This window comes from Candoia aspera, chromosome 7, assembly GCF_035149785.1.
Source record: "Candoia aspera isolate rCanAsp1 chromosome 7, rCanAsp1.hap2, whole genome shotgun sequence".
Classification (NCBI taxonomy): domain Eukaryota; kingdom Metazoa; phylum Chordata; class Lepidosauria; order Squamata; family Boidae; genus Candoia; species Candoia aspera.
In genome coordinates this window covers 22,140,244-22,155,252 of record NC_086159.1, presented here as the reverse complement: position 1 = coordinate 22,155,252, position 15,009 = coordinate 22,140,244, and the positions used below count along the sequence as shown (strand labels likewise).

The 15,009-nt window shown below is 38.8% G+C and overlaps 1 protein-coding gene across 1 annotated transcript; it reads right to left on the bottom strand.

The window, feature by feature from the left end:
• Positions 1 to 7,638: 7,638 nt before the first annotated feature.
• On the bottom strand, positions 7,639 to 14,452 carry SPIC (Spi-C transcription factor). The gene is made up of 5 exons (XM_063308247.1): positions 14,424 to 14,452; positions 13,326 to 13,419; positions 11,667 to 11,776; positions 10,531 to 10,636; positions 7,639 to 8,916 (listed from the first exon to the last, which is right to left on the bottom strand). Exons 1-5 carry the CDS (start codon positions 14,424 to 14,426, stop codon positions 8,459 to 8,461), a joined length of 771 nt encoding a protein of 256 aa, XP_063164317.1. The 5' UTR covers positions 14,427 to 14,452; the 3' UTR covers positions 7,639 to 8,458.
• Positions 14,453 to 15,009: the final 557 nt, after the last annotated feature.

Here is a 15,009-nt window from a genome sequence, read left to right as displayed (position 1 = left end):
GCCTTTCTGAGACCAGTCAAGAATGGCTAGTTGTATCGGTTCACTACTCACAATTTGGCAATTTTTACTTCACACTTACGCTACTGTGACTGTCTTGATTGTTTACAGGAGCTGATCTGTGGTGTATACAACTTTCTGGACACAAATGCAACCAATATTTTCATAGTTCCAGCTCTTCTTTCTAAGGGAGAAGTCTTAGATACCATTTGTATTCATGCATGCACTGACACATGAGATGATTATGACCTACACGTGTGGGGAACATATGTCCAGAGCTGAATTATGCAAAGTGAGCTTCAGATGTAAATTCTGGGAGACGGCAGCCTTGTTCTGGAGGTGCAAATGCAGTATGGTCTATCATGCACCTTTTGATATCTTCAGATGAGTCGTCCTATTGTCAATGTTGCAGAATTATTCAGTGGTCAGTACAATACAATTTTATACCTAGAATGAAAGGGATAGCATTGTTCTGCCACCATAAGGATCAACGTTTGGGAAACTGTGTATGTCATCCATTTAAATTTTTTTTTTACAGAAGCAAAAAGGTTGCAGTGGATATAGCTCATTCAGTATCCTTTTTCTGTAGTGGATAATCATGCCTACTAAAACCTTCTATTCTATTTCCCATCTCTTATTATGGACAGTGCACTCAAGTAAGTTCTGTGTTGCCTTAGGATGCTCAGTTGTCACTGATCTGTTTTTACAGTTCTCTCACTTAGGAGGTGTTTAAGATTTTTTGTATGTTCAAACATCTTGGGTTTCCTCCGAGCCTGCTCATATCTCCACCTTGTGCATGACTGATGTCAGTTTGGCTGCACATGAATGATTAACATCTGAGAGTTTATATTAGTTACAAGTCAGTCTCCTGCTCCATTGCTGGAAGTTGAGGCCAGTTGCCTTCCCCCCACCACGTCCTTCTTTGTTCTTCAGGCCTTGGCATGCACTATGTGCCTTTGGAATGTCCAAAGAGATTTGTTTTTCCACCATCAATTTACACTTTGCACACTGGTGGCATCTTGCTAATATAGTCCAGTCCCACTGAGCATAATTTTCTAATCCACTGCATTAACAGACATTATTCCATGCACACATCCTTGACAAGGTAGCATTTTTCCTTCACTTTATTTATTTATTTACTTGTTTACTGGGGTGTCTATGCCCCTCCAATCCACAAGGACTCTGGATGCTTACATTTCCCTCTACAGAAGAGGTTTTTTGTTCAGAAAGGAATAATTAATGTACAAATAATAATTATAACACCCCCAGTAACTGAGGGGCACAATATAACTGAAAGGCTCACCACTCACATCACTTCTACTCTAAAGGCTCTCTGGAATAGCCACATATAGGTGGCTTTCTGAAAAACCCACTGGGCACCATACCAGGAGCGACTGAAAGAAAAGGTTGCAGCATGGAATGCTCTTGTTCATTCCTTTTCAACCTGTTTTCTGTCAGCTTTTCACAAGTTCCCTGGTTGATGGGTGAGGCCAGAATCTGCCATCCCAGGGCAACTGACAATTGGAACTGCCTTTCCTTCACTTAGGAAATATCCCATTCTATACACTTCTAGCAAATACAAAAGCTACTCAGTGATTAAAGTGGAACACAATGATCAATACAGGTGAAAGTTCTCAAAGGAGAGGAGCCAATGATAAAAGATCTGAGTCGATTCAGGAGACATCATTGCCTCATTCCTGCTCTGATGAAGCCAAATAAAAATTGTTGGGGATAGAGACAGCCCTAGGAACCCTGAAAGTAACTGTTATATTAACTTCAGCATTTAAAGGTAGAGCAACCTGCCATTCATTCTGAAACTCTCATCCCCTTCCCGTCTCTAGCCAAAAGAGAACAACAGAATAAAAGCTATGGCAGCCTATTTGTCCCATTGGTCAGAGTATATCATCTTTCCTGACCCACCTAAGATTCCAGCTCATGAGTCTGACCACTGCTGCAACATGCAACCATGGTTATAAGTATTAGGGAAAGCATTTGTTGCCATGCTATCATATCATCTTCACTACAAACGTTAGAGGCATTTAAATGCAGAGGAATGACGACTTTCCAGCCAGGAATCTTTCCCTCATAACAACTTCTTTTAAAAATATTTTTGCAATCAGCCAGATAAATACATACAATATGTACTGGAAATGTGAATAGGAGATGGTATTAGCAATTTATTTCATTGCACTTTTCTGTGATGAAGGGGTGAGGAGAATTTTGTTGTTTCAGAATTACTGGTAGCTCAGGGCAAAGGCATTATTAAATGAAATTAGAGCCAACTTGGTATAGTGGCTAAGGTGCTGGGCCAGAAACTGGGAGACTGTGAGTTCTAGTCCTCTCTTAGGTATGAAAGCTGGTTGGGTGACTTTGGGCCAGTCATTGTCTATTTAACCCATCTAATAGGTCTCTCATTGAGAGGAAAATAGAAAGTGGGAGCATTAGGTATATACACCACCTTGAGTTGACCAAAAATAAAGACAGGATAAAAATCATATAAATAAGTTTTTTTGTATATTTCTACTGATCAGCTGATGAACACTAATTGGTTCATTTCAAGGACTGGCAGGAGATCAAACAGTTGCACATGAGGTTCAAATTGCTCATAGGTTTTGGAGAACAGAAACAGCAGTATAGCCTTCATGTAGAAGCATCCAGATACTGTTATCACCACAGTATCCATAAAATATTTTAAGATTTTTATTTATTTGTTTAATTGTTTAATTAATTAATTTGTACACCTCCTGACTCCCAATAGCTCTGGGCAGTTCACATTAAAACAGGAGAACTACGCAGCAATAAATGAAAATCCAGAAAGCAAAGCTGGGCAGCGACAAAATACATATCCACTCCTCAGAAGTGTCTACACCCATCCTATCAAAAGGGCTGGGCAAAGAGCCAGGTCTTCAAGGCCTTCTGAAATACCAGTAGAGTGAGAGCCACCAGGATCTGTGGGAACCTCATTTCAGACAGCAGGTGCTTCATAGTTAAATATAGAATTGTTTCTGTGTCTAAACTGCTTCCATAAGATGAAATATGTAATACTTCAAATTTATATGATTCAAAAACATAGATTAATGGTTCGGATGAATGTGTTTAAGAAATTGGGGGGGTTGGAAAGTCTTCTCTTTGATACTGATTGGTAGCTCTATAACAGTCTTCTTCAACTTGATGGGCTTCAGATATGTCAGGGTTTAATTCCCACCATCTTTGTGGTGGGAGGGAGACATAAAATAGGAAAAGCTGCTATACAAAAAGGAGCTAACCTGGGTATAAGTTGCTAACTGATCAAGAAGAAATGGGCCGGCATTCTCCAGTCTTTTAAAAGAGGATAGCTATGTAAAAATTGAGAGAGCCAGTTAGGTGTAGTGGTAAAGGCACCAGGCTAGAATCCGGGAAACTGTGAGTTCTAGTCCCGCCGTAGGCACAAAGCCAACTGGGTGACCTTGGGCCAGTCATTCTCTCTCAGCCCTAGGAAGGAGGCAATGGCAACCCACTTTGAAAAATTTTGCCAAGAAAACTGCAGGGACCTGTCCAGGCAGTCTCCAAGAATTGAACAGGATTGAAGAGATTAAAAAAAAAAGGTAAAAATTAACAAATTAGAAATGTTGTCACTTGTTAACTGCTGTTAAAAACAGCTAAAGATGCTGGTTCCAAGTTGAACACTGTATTTATAGTTGAAATAAGGAAGCTAGGAAGGAGGAAGCAAAGGACAGATGGTATTTTCACCAGGAGGACATCCTCAGGTAACACCAATGGGGGCCATTCCACCATATATAAATACCAGCTTTAGAGGAATTTTCGCAAGATCCCAGTAAGTTAAGAAAAAAGTTAATTCCCCTCCATGCCAATTCTGATCTCATTAGTTATGGTCTCTTTCCTCAATCTACATTTTCAACAAACTGCAAATTAAATCCATATGGTTGGTGGCCCTTTAGAGCCAAACAAAACTAGATTAGCCTGGAAACTAGTTTGACGCATAGCACCACCTAGTGGTACCTAAGTAACATTATATCAGTCTTAAATCCTGGGATTTTCATCTGCTTTGCTCAGGTTCATTCTCCAGCTGCAGTAGTTTGTCAACAGCCAAAGACATGAGTCACTCAGGGAATCAGCAGAGCTTCTTTTGGAGTTGAAAAGGAAACTCATGAATGTTCACAGTACAGTTGTAGAGACAACGACATCTAGCACTTCGTCCTTTATTGATTTTCTCTATTTAGCTATCACCTAATGGCAAAAGCTTTCGGGATGATTTACAAAAAAAGCATGGCCAAGACATAGCATGTACATGAAATCTAAAGCAGCAGCAGCAACAAAATATTATCATATGAATAGCAGGTTTAATAGCTACCAGATTTTGGTGGCAATAAACTGGACAACCATTAGATGGGAGCAATGAGACAGAAAACTCTAAATCTTTGCTTTATCTAAGAGGTGCTGTATCAAAGACAGAAGAGCTTTATATGAATTTTTAGAATCCTGAAGGAAGGGTGGAAGTAATATATTCAAATATAATAAAATATGATAATTTAAATTAGTCAAAATATTCACCTTACAGAGGATTCACTTCTAGCTTAATGATACAGATAGTATAACAGAAACTCAAGAGCCATGCATACCTCATAGGTCTTATTTTTATTTATTTATTTATTTATCTATCTATTTTTTATCACCACCCATCTCCCCCCCCACAGGTCTTGAGGGTACTGTGGCCACAGCAAGAGAACAGGGTGTACATCATGCCCTTGGGATGATTTAATCATCATTCCCTCTTCTCAAGAAACCACAGGAGCTGTAGATTGGGAAGCTGTGACAGGTGTTTCCATAGCTGTGTTTGTGCAATATATTGGACTGCAAAAAACCCAACTACCACTTAATGTGCAAATTGTAAACCCAGCTCATTGGTTTATTATATGGTTCAGAGTGTCATGCAAACCCAGAAAATTGGGTTGCATAACCTATGATTAAATTAATCATGGATAAGTGTGCCATGCAGCCCAAAGAGAATAATCAAGACTGTTGTCATCCTATAGCTTTCATGATTCTTTGAGATAATATATAATGGTGCAACTTGAACTTTTTAAGGAGTCTTACAGTACTGTAATTTCATTCAGACAGCTGTTGTGTGGGTGATTGTGTGTGTGTGTGTGTATGTATATGCATTTTTCCAAATCTTAGTTCATTAACTTCAGTCAACAGGATTCTCACAGTGCAGAGAAAACTAAAATGGAATAAATTTGAATTATAATTAAGATGTGAATTAACATGTAAGAGCCTCATGTGGCACAGAGTGGTAGGTGGCAGTATTGCAGCTGAAAACTCTCCCCACGACCTGAATTCAATCCCAGGGGAAGCTGGATTCTCAGGTAGCCGGCTCAGGTCGACTCAGCCTTCCATCCTTCCAAGGTCGGTAAAATGAGTACCAGCTTGCTGGGTAGGTGACAACTGGGGAAGGCAATGGCAAACCACCCCACTCTATAGTCTGCCAAGAAAACGTCATGAAAGCGGCATTCCCCCAAAGGGTCAGACATGACTCGGTGCTTGCACAGGGGACCTTTCACAGCAATTAACATGTATTTGTTCACAGCAATTAACATGTAACATATGATAAAGATGCAAAAGGGGGGTGGGTCCCTTTTGGTGATTCTACATCTCAAAACTGAATTTTCACCAAGAATATGACAAACTTCAGTTATACATTTTCTTTTGCATAAAAAAGTGAAGTTTCAAACCCTCCAAATGTATGTGTGTATCTGTACTGAATACATAATATATTTCTGAATGTTACGAAGTTTAAGAAAGAACACAATAACCTTCCTTAAAATGTGCTCTGAATAACTATAAATTGTAGAAAAAAATTGTGTTAGGTCCATACTTACGGTAAATCAGTTGATAAGGTGACTAATTTGATCAATCCATTATAAGTGAAAAGTATATCCTAAAATTGTGTTCTTGTATGGGTTGTATATATTTTATAAAAAGATGTAGGTTCAAGTTGAATTTTGGTCTTTATATGCAGATCTTAAAACCTGCAACTGAAAAGTTGTCAGACCATTTATTTATATTTAAATTCAGTTAAAGTTGGTAAATGCTGATATGGGAAATTAAATTCATCTTGCCATTTGTTTTTACGGGTAGCATTAAGCAGGATGAAACTGAGTGAAGTTAAATATGAACTCAGCAGCTGCTTCTTTAATTATCACACTCACTGGTTTGTCACATAATTGCAGAGCCTTTGAAAACCCTACAGCACTGTTTCTCAACCACGGCAACTTTAAGCTGTGTGGACTTTAACTCCCAGAATTCCCCAGCCAGCAATTCCCCAGCCAACTCCCAGCAATTCTGGGAGTTGAAGTCCACAGAGCTTAAAGTTACCAAGGTTGAGAAACACTGCCCTAAACTATTGGATAGACAATGGTATATGTTAAAAATCTGCTTTCTTTTCTACCGGAAAAGTCATCCAACATTAACATGTTATGATTTCATCAATGTACAGTACAATCTTCTTTTACTAGTACATCCCCTTTCTTCTTCTGTGTTTCTTTTCTTTTGTGAACCTCAAATTTCTGTTACATATGCAGGAGTGTCAATACAGTATAGTTCTTTGGATCCCAAAGCAAAAATTTTAGAAGGTGCCCCCAGTGCTGAAAGAGCTCAGATGCTGACCCTTCTTCACCCCCCAGTTATAGCAATTACAGACAGGTAGGAGAAAGGGAGGATCATGCAGCAGCCAGAGCAATAAGAGTCTGGAGCTCCGCAATTAATTCCTCCTCCCTTTCTCAGTCATCCAGGGTATCTTTCTCCCTTTCTGCTCGATCACTTGCACTCATGCCCTTAGGAAGCTCTTAGGAGACAACACCTCCCCCATTGATCTCTAAATGGCAACAGATTTCGGTTTGCATTTGCAGCCCGCTGCCAGTTCTCTGGATTTTTGCAGCCCAGATACAAACAGTATGTTTCTCCTCTTGCCTCTCGTTCCTTCACAAGGAGGAGAGATAGAAGAGCATAAGAGCAGCCAGGGGCAATCAGCAAGGAAGCCACAAAGCCTCTGAGGACTCTGCTTCCAGTACATGTAGCTCCTGCTGAGACAATGCCTTAGCAGGGAGTGGTAACAGAGATGATGATGATAGGAAGCGGCTCTGATATTAATCATTCATGTGCAGCCAATCTGTAAGCATATTTGAAAAAGCTAAATAGTTCATTGCAAAGTATGGTGGTCTTGGAGATTTGTTGTCATTGATGCATTTTTCTTACAGGAGTATGTATTTGTATATTGCTGCTGCATATTGTGTATTTATTTTTATAATAATTATTGTGCTCTATTTCTTTTGGCTCTGAGAGTCCTTTTATTTCTCCCCTCAATTTTCCATTATACCAATCATAATCATCATAATAAAAAACATCTGGAGCATCACTTGAGCACCATCGGCATTGACAAAATCACCAGCAGTCAATTGCAAAAGGCAGCTTTACTTGGAACAGCTTACATCCTGTGACGATACCTTTAATATTATTAAACATCTGCCTATCCCAGGTCCTTGGGAAGGACTCGATAGGTGGACAAAAATGCCAAGTCCAGTCTAAACATCTGGCTGACAGTGCGATCAACCATAGTAATAATTTCATAATCAGTATAGACAGATTCTGAGGGTTTTGAGCTACCATTCAATTGTGTTCGTGAAAAATTGTTTTAGGTTATTGAATCTTGGTAAATATTACATAGAATAACGTTCCATATAATGTATGTGTTATGTGTAGATTTCTTCAAAGGACAGCTAAAAAACCTGGAATGAACATAAACAAAATTGCACTTACATGTAGTACAGAATTTAAGACTTAAATGAAGTTATAAAGTCATTGAGGAGACAGAAGCTAGTCATTCTTAATATATTTTAGGGATAACAAAATTCAGAAAGCTTAACAAGCATGTGTTTTACTACCCATTTATATTTATATTACATTTATTTATATTATACCTCTAACCATTATTGTTAAGACTGCAATACTAAAAGCAGCCAAGCAGGATTAAGTTCAGTAAATTTCCTTCTAAAGAAACAATTATAAGATAGAGAAAATTCACTGAAATAAATGGAGTTCCTTCTACACCAGTTGTGTTAACATCAGGAGGTTTATACAGCTTTCCCTGTCTTCCCATCCTTTTTTTTTTTTTTTTTTGGTAGAGGATGAAGTCCCATACTATGCATGACTGCTCAGAAGCGAGCCCTTTCATTCAGTAAGACTTGGTGCAATTAAGCATGAGATTCCCGCTAGGCAGTGCAACTCTCTAGGTGTCTACTCAGAAGTTCAGTAGAGTTTACTCCCCGCAATTCTTTTTGTAGACCGCTCCAGATGAGCCTGAAAAGCCGTTAGGTGAATCTGGCAGCTCTCTTATGTTTCTGGTGAGTCAATCATTCCACATAAGTCTGTGTGGGGATGCATCATGAAGAAAACATTTCTTCTACTAAGGTTCATAGTAGAAGGAACTTGTAAGGCTGCTGTCCTGTTGTAGTTCACAACCTTTTCGGCTTCTGCAATATTGATAAGCCAGCCAGTCAGCTGCATACAGGCATTCCTGTTCAGCTTTAGCAAATTGATCATCAATGTTCCCAACTTTTTCTGAAAAGCAGGCTGGAGAAAGCTTTTGCAAAACCACAGCACCAAACTGGTAAGTCAGCTTTCTTCGAATTTTAATTATTTCTCCTGTTCTCCCATAATTCCTCAGTGCTCTTGCCATTTTCTGGTAAGTCATGACTTTTCGGTTTCCCTTGCATTCCCCCCACCTTTCTGCCAATTTCTCCTTGTTTTTGGAAATGAACTGAAAGACACCATTGGCTTTATCTATCCATTGGATACAGTTTGCCATGTCTGGATTATGAAGAGACTCAAGAATATATTCAAACAGTCGCAGTCTTTTCCGACCTATCCAGAAGTAAAAGGACAAGACCATAAATGGAATGGGTGTATGATGGAATCTATTCTGGAATTTCAAAATGAATTAAAATGAAACCTTAACCTTAACCTTGATTTGATATGAAAATTGAGATTAAGTTCAGCAATTGATTGAAGTTAAATTATATGCATAATGAGCCACTATCTAGTTCACTGGTCTTCCATGATGGATCAAGGCTGTCTACTGTGCCACAGCTGGGTTCACATATGATGCTAAGCCTTAATGTGCTTTATTTGCTTTTGATTTAGACACTGTGTCCTGTTAAACCATGGCCTAGAATTATATATGCATAAGGCCATTATAACTTGCTCAACAAACAATAACTAAAACAATTCATAGTTTAATGCAAGGTGTAAATCCATTGACAAGATGGGCTGCAAGACAGCACAATATATGATAAAAATAAAAAGTGGGTCAAGGGTCTCAAGTTTCCCTCCCAGTTCCAAAGTTCTCCAAATTCCTTGGGGGAGGAAATAACTGTTAATCTGATACAATTGTCCAGTGATACAAACTGGAAACCTCTAAAAGTGTTAATACAGATTTCCTAGATTTCTCCCTGCTGGATACCCTGGAAGCAGCAGACCCAAAGCATTTGGAAAACTGGGTTGGGGAAGACTGTTCTGATGTAACTCAGCCGCACAGTCTTAGGGGCTCATCCATCCAGCTGCTTTGCCCAGTTCCCAGACTTATCTTTTGCAGAAGATACAATCTCATACAATCTCACTGTCAGCCTGCTGGACAGAGGCATTAACTTGGGAAAAGGGAAGAAAAACTCCCTTGAGGAATTATAGGTTGTATGGAGAAGAACAGTTGAGGTGATGTGGTTGGGGTTTCGTGACCTGCTTTGCTCCAATTGGTCCACTAGGTCTGCTATGAGGCATCTTTATCCCTCTGGTTGCTGCACCTGTGCCTGAATGTCATTTTTCTTGTGACTGTGACAGAGACTGGACCCTTGCTTCTGCAGCCACTTTTCATTGACTGGTTGACCTAAGGAGTGGTAGCTGCCAGGTCCTGAGCTTTGTCCCTTCTGTGCTACAGAACACATAGCGGGTGAGAGGGCGGAAGAGAGGGTGGAACTGACCAGATTCCCTCACTTACAGTAGGAAAGGAAGGAAGCTGGAACATTGGAATGGAGCTCTGTATCTCTGCCTCTCTCCCAACAATGTTGTTTCTTGCTTTTGGTGTAGGGTGTTGAGTGTTGAGTGAACCCACGATTGCAGTTAATAAGCCATGGTTTATGACTTAGCAAATATGATGTCCCAGCCTAGCCACTAGTGGCTTATTTAACAACCAGCCATGATTTAGAGTGATGATATGCATGAATAGTGAAAAACTATGTATCTAGTGATCTTCTAAGGAAACAGAATTCTACATAATTATTCACATTCCTGACACTTCTTATTTCTCAGACATGGCATGCAGACATGTAACAGTATAAATTTCAGATCTGAAAATTCAACATTAATGCATGTTCTTGATGCCAATGAATTCAATACAAAACAGAAAGTGTGTACTCCAAATTTTTCACAAGAATAAACTCAGAATCAAAACTATGTACATCTGAAATCAAGATTTTTGCAAACCTCTGTTGTTTTTTTGCTGGAGAGCTGTAGTATACATCTTTTGGGTTTCTGGAATGGTCTGCAGGGTACAATAGCTAGCTCCATCTGAATACAAGTCTGTGTCATTCTTGCAGAAGCAGGTAATCACAATGGGAAGAAACATAATATTTCAACAATTAACCAACCATCTAGGAAGAAATATGGTTAACATAGGCACCCAATAGAAGCCACAATGATGCCCAATGCATCTTGAAATCACCATACAAAGTGACATCACTTGTTCTCCCCTGTGGATGCCCATGGTTAATAATTACCTATTTCATGTTATTTGGGAGAAAGGTAACAGGAGTGGAGCTTGGGTAGAACATTCTAGATCATGCATGTAGAACCAAGAACAAAATCAGAGAAGGTTGAAGAAGCATTGGGAGGAAACAGACAGGTTACTAACAAAAAATATAGGAACCAGAATCCTCCAAACAGGTGACCTCCAGATGCATTAGCCTGGAAATATATATGGCCAGGTTGCCAGGGAATTATGGCTTCTTGTATTTTCTTCAAGTCTTCCCAATGTTTATTTTTAACAACAATTTCATAGGGTTCAGCTGTTTGCAAGATACATGTTGGGTGAAAGTAAGGACTAGAACTTGTTTCCCTTACTTCATGGGTTTATCCCAGGATCAATAATAATCAGGTTTCATGAGCAATCTTGTAAGTACAATATGGTGAAATGCCCTTTTACTGGTATCTAGGTGAAATTTACCTTCAAGCACTCAAGGATAAATTGAATCCCCTTTTTAAGCAATAAATTAACATTACTTCTTAAGATAAGTCTTTTATAGTCTTAATTAGCACTGTACTAAACTTTTAACTGTGCATCACCCTCGGTATACTAACAGAGAAATAACTTCTGCAGGGTACAATATGATTTATTATCAAAATAGAATGCACAAGGTTACATGCTTGGTAATTCTCCTCTTGTAATCACTAATGATAAAGCCGCCCATAAATTTCTCAATACCATGCAGAGTGGCAATATTCTTCAAACTTAAGTTCTATTTAAGAAGAAAGATGTTGTCAAAGCAGCAAAAAGCTTGAATTAAATTAAATTAAATTAAATTATTAAATTCCTTCCCTGTACACTTTAATCTTTCACTTACTGTTTTATTATTCCAGTTATATGTTGTTTCTTCAGTGGAAGACTCAGGCAAGTTATTCATATTTGTTTGGAAAAGATTGTGATGGCAAGTCAGATAATTTTTATAGTCTCCTAAGGAAAAAAATAAATTAGAATATGTGAGAAGAAAAAAATGTAGGAAAGGAACTCAGGATAATGGGAATACAGCAACTGAAAGAATATCAGACAGAAGTCTGGATTCCTGTTTTAAGCCCAGTTACAGTTTTTCCTCAGTCACATGAGTAAAACACAATGGTGAGAACCATTTTATTTTATGTCTGTGGAAAATGTAGGATTAATTCATTTAAAGAATGTTCAAAGCTGAGGGCAAACAGATGTTCCTTGTCCAATACATCATGATTAACTGCAAGCCAGGATCCAGCTATGAATTAAAAACCTAATTTGCACAGAAGCAGAACAGACACTACAGTAGGCTGGTATGCAATAGTCCCATTCTGTTTTTCTGCATGGTTACACTCATGTGGCCACAGTTGCAGAAAGTATGGTCTGCCAGCATCTGTTCTACAGTTCTAAGCCCCCTCATAGTGGTTGAGGTTTAAAAAAATGGACTTTTTTGTCTCTTTTTGGAATCTGAAAGGGAGGTTATGGGGCAAAATGGCACCTTATATAAACTGAAGCCTAATGTACCTATTACACACTTTAACATTCCTGAACTCCCAGCAAATGTGTCCAGGCCCCATTCAGTTTTAGAACATAGCCCTATGCATTCAAGGCAAAACCTGCTAGTTCCCTTGATTCTATTAATTTATTTATTAGATGTTTAAGCCATCACAATCATGTGACACTTGGCAGTTTACAAGGACAACATCCATGACTGATTGACTGATTACATGCCATCAAGTCAGTGTTAAACTCTGACCACACAGATAGACCTCATCCTGGATAATCTGTCCTCAATCTGGCCAGGTCTTCCAATAAAGCACGCATCTTCACTGTAATCAGAATTTTGCTTGAACCTGCTCGTGAAAGGTTAACATGTCAGAATGAGCCTGATCTCTGGTGGTAAACTGTTCTACCATGAGGGGCCAATAACCGAGAAGCATGTTTTCCTTTCTATAGTCCCTCTAATCTCCCATGGTGGGACACTTCTGATGTATGGAGTGAATGTCCCAAATCTTCAAGTAGTGGATAATGCAAGGACTAACATTCAGCGCTAGCAACTGTTCATACCACATTGGAGACTGTCTGCCTATCATAAGAAGACTTTTCCCCCAGGACTGAAGAGAGAGAGAGAGTGTGTGTGTGTGTGTGTGTGTGTATACTGTATGTGTGTGTGTGTGTGTGTGTGTGTAAGTATGTATGTATGACATAATGGTTAAAGCAGGGCAGTTAAGCATAGCATAAGCTGAGGATCTTGGAGGAAAGGCACAGTAAAAACACAGCAAATAATTGATTTAAAAAAAGGATTCACTGCATAATAGCTCTCTATATCCTGAGATAATGTACTGTTTTGCCCTTAATGTACTTTATCTATTTTTTTTTATGTTGAATGTATCAGACCTTTTAGAATAACCAGTACACTATTTACACAAACCTCTCCAAATATCCATACACACTCATTCAGAAATGTAGAAACTGAACATAATAAAACAGCGAATGGACTTGGTTGTTTTGTTTTTACCTGGCATGTAATTATTGGTACCATCAGAATGTTGCTGTAACACCTCCAAGGCATCTTCAAGAGCTTGTCCAAACAAGTCTTGGCCTGTAAAACTCTGCAACCAGAAACATTGGTTTGCTTTGGTTTGGTTCTGAGCAGTGGAAAGAAAGCAAGAACCAGGAGAATTGGATGGAACACAGACCAGGGTATCTGAGCCTTTATAAAACAAAGATTTAGCCCTTGCTGTTCCCTGAGTCATGATCCAGTTAAAGGAGTAATGTAATGTACACAGCACACTGTAAATTAGCAGTGCTCTTTCAGCTAGTTGATTCTCTGACTAGAACAACCTCTCACAGCTGGATGCCCTCCTGGTAAGTGAGTGAAGGTATTCTGGGAGTTGCAGTCCCAACTTGTCAGGCTGAAAACAATCTGAACCACATGACCAATGGAACCACATGATCAACCTTCTGGAACCATCACTCTCCAATCTCATCTCTCTGCCCTAATGATAAGGAGGTTGAAACAGCCATTCCCTATCTACCCATTAGTAGAGTGTGTAAGAAGTGGCTTTGTTTTTGCAGACTGTGAGTGAATGTCCTTTTGGAACTATCTCTTGGTGCATAACCAGTAGATACCTGGAGCTCATTCTCATATATGTCCAGTGAACAGCTGGCAGGAATATTTGGTTGCCAGGCTCATTAACACCGGCCCTGATTTCTCTTGGACTTCATGTACGTTGGCTACAAAAAATGAACAAAGACGAATGTTTGAAAAGGTGAAATGTTTCATGGATTTGACTAGCCATTTAACTACAGAACATCTTCTATAATTACAAATTTTATTTGTTTGTTTATTAGCTACTGTTGGATGTACATTCTGACTTCTTAGGAGCTTGAGATGACAAATGTAGCATTCTCTCCTCCCATTTTCTGATAGTAACAACCCTGTTTGGGCTGGGAAATAGTAAGTGACTGGCCCAGGTCACCCACGGAGACTCCATGAGTGAGGGTAGATCTAAATCTGGGTTGCTCTGGTCCTAACCCATATTCCTTTATAAATGATTCTTTGATACAAACAGGTCCCTGTCCTCAAACAAGGAAATTAAGAGCTTGTACTTACCATTTTAAAATCCCAAATCAGATCTTCAAGCCTGTGTGAGTCCAAAACAGCATAATTTATGAAAGCGGTGCTTAATTTGACCTGTGCTCTATAATACAGATGTGATGGAGGGACACATCATGAACTTAGACTGCATTCCTAATATTAGGAGCACTTAATAAAAATTCAGGCTATGTACTTATTTATTTATCTATCTTTTTATTTATTTATTTAAAGCCATCAGTGTACCTCCTGAAGTATTTTTTGGCAACATAGGCAAATTACTTCTTCTAAGCAGCTGGTGGTTCAAATCAGCCAAAATAGCAGAGTGAAGACCCAAGGATCAGACAGGATTAATATTAGCAAATGCATAACCTATTACTTACTCATCTACTTCATCACATTTTTAGTACTTGCATTTGTGAGCATATATGTCTATAGGCATACATACACACTATAATGCTTTAACCTTTATGTTTGAAATAAAATGAAAATCTTTACACTAGAGAGTTAAAATATTTAAAATCTGATTTAACAAACAGACTGCCTTTTCACTCTGCATCATTTTAGCACTGTGTTATTTTATTCCACCAACCTTTCAATTGAT